General features: G+C 51.0%; 1 protein-coding gene across 1 annotated transcript in view; it reads right to left on the bottom strand.

The window, feature by feature from the left end:
* Window positions 1–5,381, bottom strand: part of RASSF3 (Ras association domain family member 3) — a 52,004-nt gene extending 46,623 nt beyond the window's left edge. Inside the window, exon 1 of the mRNA XM_069853148.1 lies at window positions 5,192–5,381. Within this exon, the coding sequence (XP_069709249.1) occupies window positions 5,192–5,320 (129 nt within the window). The 5' untranslated portion in view covers window positions 5,321–5,381. The remainder of the gene's footprint in view (window positions 1–5,191) is intronic.
* Between the last annotated feature and the right edge of the window lie 1,567 nt (window positions 5,382–6,948).

The raw sequence follows: 6,948 nt of genomic DNA on the forward strand, positions 1-6,948 counted from the left end.
GAAGAGAGTGAAGCAGGAACATAAAATAAGGACCACTAGTTTACTGTGACAGTGATGTGGGCTTAAAATAGACACAATCTCTAGCCCACTCATTCCTTCAACTCTTTAACAGTCAAGTATTTTAGTAACAAGGTTTATCCCGTAATATTCACTCGCTGCCAAATGGATTAAACAAAAAAAATGAAACCTTATTGGATATTTTTAGTCTGTTTTTTTTTAAATAAAAAAAGTCTCATGACTACACGTCAAACACAAACCTAAACTTTTTGGCTCTAAAGCAACCCTATAATTAGAAACCTCATTTGTCCTGGTAGTCAGGAAAGCCATTTTCCCTGGGGAATGCTACAGAAAGGAAACCCAGGAAGAGTTGTCATGGCCAAACAACGCAAAACTTTTAGTAACAGACACCAGTGACACAAAGCCATCCTAACTAGACTCTAGCAGTTACAAATTGCATTTTACCCCTAGAAACTGTTTTCTTCCCCAATAAAATGCTTTTTTTTGTGTCTCGCTTTTTTTTGTGTCTCACTTCTTTTCAATTAATGCCTTGACCTACTGTGCAAATTCATGTGGAATAGAACTAAAAAAATGCTTCTGCACCCAGAAGTTTGTTTACTTATTCGTACTTGCACCAGCTCACCCATTTGAAAAATACATCGCTACACCCTTCCCTGCCAACCTCCTCTTCCAACAGTGGAATGAGACAACTGGTTACCTTGCCAGTACTAGCTAGGGATGAGACTTTCGCCCTCTGCCTTTTGCCTCTCCCCTTCATAACTCCTCCGCCCTTTTATATCCGCTTTCCATTTCCAGCTTTTTTATGGATTTCCTTTCCCACCCTCATTACCACACCTGCAAATTTCACTGACGCGCAGCAAAGACGGCCACCAAAACAATGTCACAGCAGGGGACACGGGGTGCGGGTGCACGGGAAGGAACTAAGACGGCTGATCTGGAAGCTGTGAAGACCAAGACCAGTAAGAGGAAGAGAGAAGGAGAAACCAGACTTCAGACAGGGAAGAACCGGTGCTGACAACAAGGAAACAAACACGTTCTCAGGTATGGGAGGAAAGTGCATCTTTTGGGAAACCACCGACAGAAGCAATTGCATTTTTCTTGCAAGCACTTCTACAGAGCCCTGTACACCTAGGTGAAAACCAGACCATAAACACACAGTTGCTTTATTTCTGTAAAGCGCAGCCTCCAAGCGTCCTCCCATCTCCAAGCTATTTTGCACTAGATGTCAAACAGAGCTCATATTCTGCATGCAAACTATTCACAATTCAGATGCTGAATACAAGCTGCAGGATGTGCCCTCTTCTACCAGCTGGGATCCGTATCTTCATAGCACGGCCGGCTTCTGAAGCAGTTTCCCAAAGCACAGCAGTGTCCTCTTTCACAGAACCCTCACGTGCAAGGGCAGAGACAGAGAGAGATCTTGCCTGTAGCCTCTTCTCATCTTTCTAACGCTTACAGTTACAGTGGAAAGGGACACTGAAATGCAGAGCAGGCAGAACCAAGCACAAGGATGTCCTCAGGTGTTTGCAGTGATCCTCACAGAAGACATGAGCTTAGCAAGGCTGGGAACTAAACCAGATGTCAACCACGATGTGTGAAAAGCCACTGGCCGTCAAGCCACCAGAGAAAGAAGTATTGCGAGACTTCACATTAACCCTGTTCAAAGCAGAAGACAAGGAACTTGAGCTCCCCTTCTCTGCACAGAAAACACATGCAGAAAGATGTGCATCCCTCCAACACATGGTAGGGCTTTGCAAGAGCAGGCAGGGCTGTTATCACTTGTCCTGAAAGAATGGGGGTAGGCAGAGTGAAAGGAGAAGAGAAAGCGGTCAGCTTTTAAAAGTTTGCAAAACATTTTGGTTTTTTCTCTACAGGGCACAGATAAAGGCTTGATGATCAGCACAGGTCTGATCTTGCAAAATCCTATGCACATGGATAACTTTAACTCACATGAGTGGTCACACTAGCAGGACAGAAATATTTACAGTTCCTCCTTTTTTCTTTCCTTAAATGAGTCACTGCAAATATGAAACAGGGACAGAATGAGCTTAATCTAGACCCCAATAATTAAATTTTACAACAGAGAAGATAAGAAAACTTAAAAAAGGCTAAACTTTCAAGACCAACAGCACAGCATAAGGCAACCTGCATTTTATACATGTTGCCCTCAGATGAAAGTATGATTCACTTAAGAAATCACTTTGGGGCCACTGCTCAGTCCCAAAACACCATATTGTCTGATGTACGCTGCAATGGTTTTAATGCTTCATTTTTTTTAGAAATGGCACAGAGGGAGGAAGAGACAAATCTTTAGCCACCCTACAGAAGATGAGGCACCTTAGGCAAAACCCAAAGTTACTATCACAAGATCGGTATCAATCCACTAATCCTGTCTTAGCTTCAGAAATGAAGCTAAGCAAACTGATAACTGATGTACTAAGCAAGTACATAAGCAAACTGATCCCTGCCCCATTAAATGGAAGACAAAAATTTACCTTGCTACATTTCTTTTTTTTCCTTCTTTTCTTTGGAAGCCCATACAAAATAAGCCAAAATGCTACTACTGAGCTTTCCTACAGGCACAGCTGCAGGCCAAATGCTCCAAACCATTTCTTCCCCATGAGAAAGGGGGCAGAGGGAGCCAAAACGGAGGAATAAAAGTAGTTGCCAACACAGTCTTCTACAAGAAAAGAAACCCAAGCTGCAAAACTCAGTATCTGTATAGTTGAGAAAGACAGAGAAACAATAACTAAGAGCTCCCCTTTTTTCTCTTTGCTCAAGGGGACATAGTATGCATTTTTTGACTAAACCTCAAATACAAACCAAAAGTAATATCCTCATCTGTACAAAGAGGCTTATTATGACTGTTATTGCTGGAAGGGGAAACTCACCCTTACTCGCCACATGACTGTTGAAATCTACATTCAGCATTGTTTGGGGATTATTTTTTTTTCTTCCCTCTATAACTCAGCAGCTCAGAGCAACTGGTAATAACTTCATGACTAGAAACATTATCTGAGCGTTTCTGATGCTGCGGAGTCAGCAATACAGATGAATCTGTTCCAGGCTACTAAATACAGACTTAAACATGTACCCTGCAGCATCTCACTGCAGTATTCTTTTGGGAAAAATTACTAGAGCACAATATCAAATTTTAGGGTTTTTTTCCCATCCCTCCTCGCCTGGAAACATTAACATCACATACAGCGATTTACACATACACATGATTTATTACTTACACAGCTACTATTTGGTTACACAACTCATACAACAGCATTATAAAGACACACATGGTTTGAGGATCTGAAGACCTGGGCCTTCTCACATCTCACAACAGAGTAGCTCTACACAGCCTGACAGCAGCTAGGTATCTGTTCACACAGAACCTCAGACCATGGTCCTCCTCTATAAAAGCCAGGTGGCAGCCAGCGCTGGCCAAATAACTTAGCAGATAAAGTTTGAAGACATGCAGCACAACTTGACCAACTCCCAGAGTCCCTTGGGTTAGTGGGAGGCTGAAAATCAAAATGAACGAGAAAAAAGACAACCCTGAGGACAGGTGCAGTGAAAAATACCCTGGGGAAGCAGCCACGACCTGATAAAAACCTGGTCCCAGGCTATTTGCACAAGGCGCCTGAGCTCAGGTGTAGGGAGAGGGTGCGCCCAGGCTCCCTGCCAAACTTGGCAAAGGCAGCCAAAGCTCCAGAAAGCCCTGCACTTCCTCAAAGGGGAGCAGGAGTTTCCTGAGGGGCAGTCAGAAGGCTTAAGCTGTAAGCACGTCACACATGAGGCATAACAGATAGAGAACTTCGGAGAAACAGAAACCGAGGTTGGCTTTCTAACGTAGGTTAGAGGAACAGCTGTAGGCAGCGAGAGATGAGTCTTGACAACCCCCGTGAGTGGACCAGAAGGCACCCAAGGTATCCAGGCTTTGGCAACCAAGTTTATAAGTAGGTCTTCAGAGTACTGAAACCAAAAATAATGAAGAAACAGGCGCTGATCGGAGAGAAACCACACGCACTGCTGGGGAGCAGGGGAAGAAGCGCTAGCATAAACAAGACAGGCTGCTAGATTATAGTTTTCCAAAGATACAAGCCACCTCTAGGAAGAGATCCAGGCTTTGGGAAGGGGGGCTGGACTGCTGAGCTTAGGATCATGACGTTTAGCCGGAGAAACATGACGTTTACCCTACATGGTTTAACGACTGCTCTGGACGAGGCAGGGACCGTCCCATTTTGTGTCCCTGAGGCGAGTTTTGCTCCCAGGAGAGAGGGGCTGGTTCTCTCAGGACAAGGCTTCCTCGGCACACCGACACTTCTCACTCTGCCTGCAGATCCTCCACCGAAATTTCAACAAAAGGGGTCGGTTTGGGGTTTCTGCTTTGTTTTTACTCAGTTCCTCACTTCGGAGCCCAGATTTCCTGAGCCCGAATGGTTAAACCGAGGCTCTCCAACCCGCCCCAGAGCCCTTCCCTGCCCCGGGAGCAGCTGGAGAGGCTGAAATTCATCCCTCGAAGAGCTCGGGAAGGCAGGGCCGACAGCAGGGCCGGTCGGAACGGTTGGACTCGATGATCCAAGAGGTCTTTTCCAACCTAGCGATTCCATCCGATCCTACGATAGCGCGTTCCTCACGGCGCAAACACGCGGCTCCCCGCCGCGCCCCCCGCCCGGGCCCAGCGGGGCTCCGAGCCGGCCCCTCCGCAGACCCCCGGCCGGGGGAAGGGGTGGGAATTGCTTCCCTGCCGCCTTCCCCCCGCGCTCGGTCCCGGCGGCTCCAGCCCCGTGGGGGAAGGGGCGGACACGTGGAGGCCGAGACCGGCGGGAGGGAACGGGGGGAGGCGGCTGCTGCCCCGCATCCCCGGACCCTCCGCAGGGACCCGAGCGGGGAGGGACCCGCCGGCGCCGCCGAGTTCGAGGAGGAAGGCGGACGGGAGCTCGCACAGCCCGGTCCGCCGCCCCTGCCCATCGCGGCGGGGCTGGAACCCGACGGGCGTCGAGGTCCCTTCCAACCCCAACTATCCCGGGGCACAACCCCCGAATTTACACCGTGCGCGCCCCGTCCCGACGCTTCAGGGATGTGGTTCGGCTCGACACCACGACTGCTCCCCCGGGAGCCCGACCCGGCGCTCCACCACCCTCCGGGGGCAGACCCTTCCCCCAGAGCCCGCACTCACTTGCGGGGCGGCGCGGGTCTTCCCCGGCGGCCTCCTGAAGAAGGAGGTGCGGGCGGTGAAGAAGAACTCCTCGGACTCCTCCTCCTCCAGGCTGCTGTACCCGCTGCTCATGCTGCCGCTCCAGCTCATCCACCGGAGCCGGGCGGCGGGCAGCGCCGTCCCACCCGCCGCATGGACCCCGCGGCTCCCGGAGGAGGAGGAGGAGGAGAAGGAGGACGAGAGGGAGGAGCTGCCCTGCCGGCTCCGCTCCCTTCCTGCCGCACAAGATCCCGGCTCCGCCCGCCCCGCGCAGCAGGTGGGGGCGCTGCCCCCGGGCCGGGCGGCGGCTCGGAGGGAGGGGGGGGGTCCCGGTGGAAAGGGGGGTCCCGGGGGGAGCTGGGAGGGCCCCGGGGGGAGAAGGGGCACTCGGTAAGCCCGGCAGCCGCGGGCCGGACCCGAGCGCCGACAGAATCGTGGAGTCACAGGATGGTTTGGGTTGGAAGGGACCTCAAAGACCATCCAGTTCCAACCCCCCTGCCAAGGACAGGGACACCTCCCACCAGCCCAGGCTGCCCAAGGCCCCATCCAACCTGGCCTTGAACACCTCCAGGGATGGGGCAGCCACAGCTTCCCTGGGCAACCTGGGCCAGGGCCTCACCACTCTCATGGTGAAGAAATTCCTCCTTATGCCTAGTCTGAATCTGCCCCTCTCCAGTTTATACCCATTCCCCCTTGTCCTATCACCACAAGCCTTTGTTAACAGTCCCTCCCCAGCTTTCCTGTAGCCCCTTCAGGTACTGGAAGGTCGCGATTAGGGCCTCAGAGCCATCTCTTCTCCAGGCTGAACAACCCCAACTCTCTCAGCCTGTCCTCATATGGGAGGTGCTCCAGCCCTCTGATCATCTTTGTAGGCCTCCTCTGGACCTGCTCCAACAGTTCCATGTCCTTCTTATGTTCCAGAATGGGACACAGTGCTCCAGAAAGAGGGAAAGATCCAAAGGTGAGGCACCACAGCACAGCCCCTCCAGAAGGCAGGTGAGGGGGGTCTCGCCAAGGAAACAAGTTCCCAAACTCCCCCTAATAATGACCCCATTTCACTCTCCTGTGCGCCTGCAAGAACAAACTGATTAAAAAAGCCAACTGCAAGCCTCTCCTGTATTGTTCTTCTCATAATCTTTGAACTTCAGTTTTCTGACTGGTAGCAGCCCCAGTTGTGCTGAGCAATAATAGCCTTGGATTCCTGCAGCTGCTGTGGGTGGCTGGCCCTGGCCTCTCCTCCCATGATATCAGGCCCACGGACTATTAAGTCAATGGAATTCATCGCCCCAGGATGCAGCAGAGAGCAAGGCTTGTGAAGACTCAGCAGAGATTAGATATGTTTACAGATAGCAAGAATATCCAGACCTGGGAAGCATATTTAAAAGCAGAAAAGTTCTGATAAGATGCAAGGGCGTGCATCAAAGTCATTATTAGTGGGGGAAATTACAGACAATGCCTGAAGGCCAAGTCACTCCATAATTACCTGCTTCAGAGTTTCTCATGTCTTCCCTTAATTTATCTAGGGCTGGTCGCTGTCACAGACAGGATACTGGGTTTAAGGTACGGCTTCCTAAGGCTATGTGGCTGCCCGAAAAAAGCAGACTTGCCCTTCCTGCACGCCTTCAGCCCGGTGTTCCTGCTGTCCCCCTGTGCCATGGCAGTGGTCCCTTGGGGGGAAGTGAGTCACATCAGCTGCTCCTGCTGGAGCAGACCCCCAGCCACGGGGCTGTGGGGATCAG

The sequence above is a fragment of the Phaenicophaeus curvirostris genome, chromosome 1, assembly GCF_032191515.1.
Source record: "Phaenicophaeus curvirostris isolate KB17595 chromosome 1, BPBGC_Pcur_1.0, whole genome shotgun sequence".
In the NCBI taxonomy this organism is placed as follows: domain Eukaryota; kingdom Metazoa; phylum Chordata; class Aves; order Cuculiformes; family Cuculidae; genus Phaenicophaeus; species Phaenicophaeus curvirostris.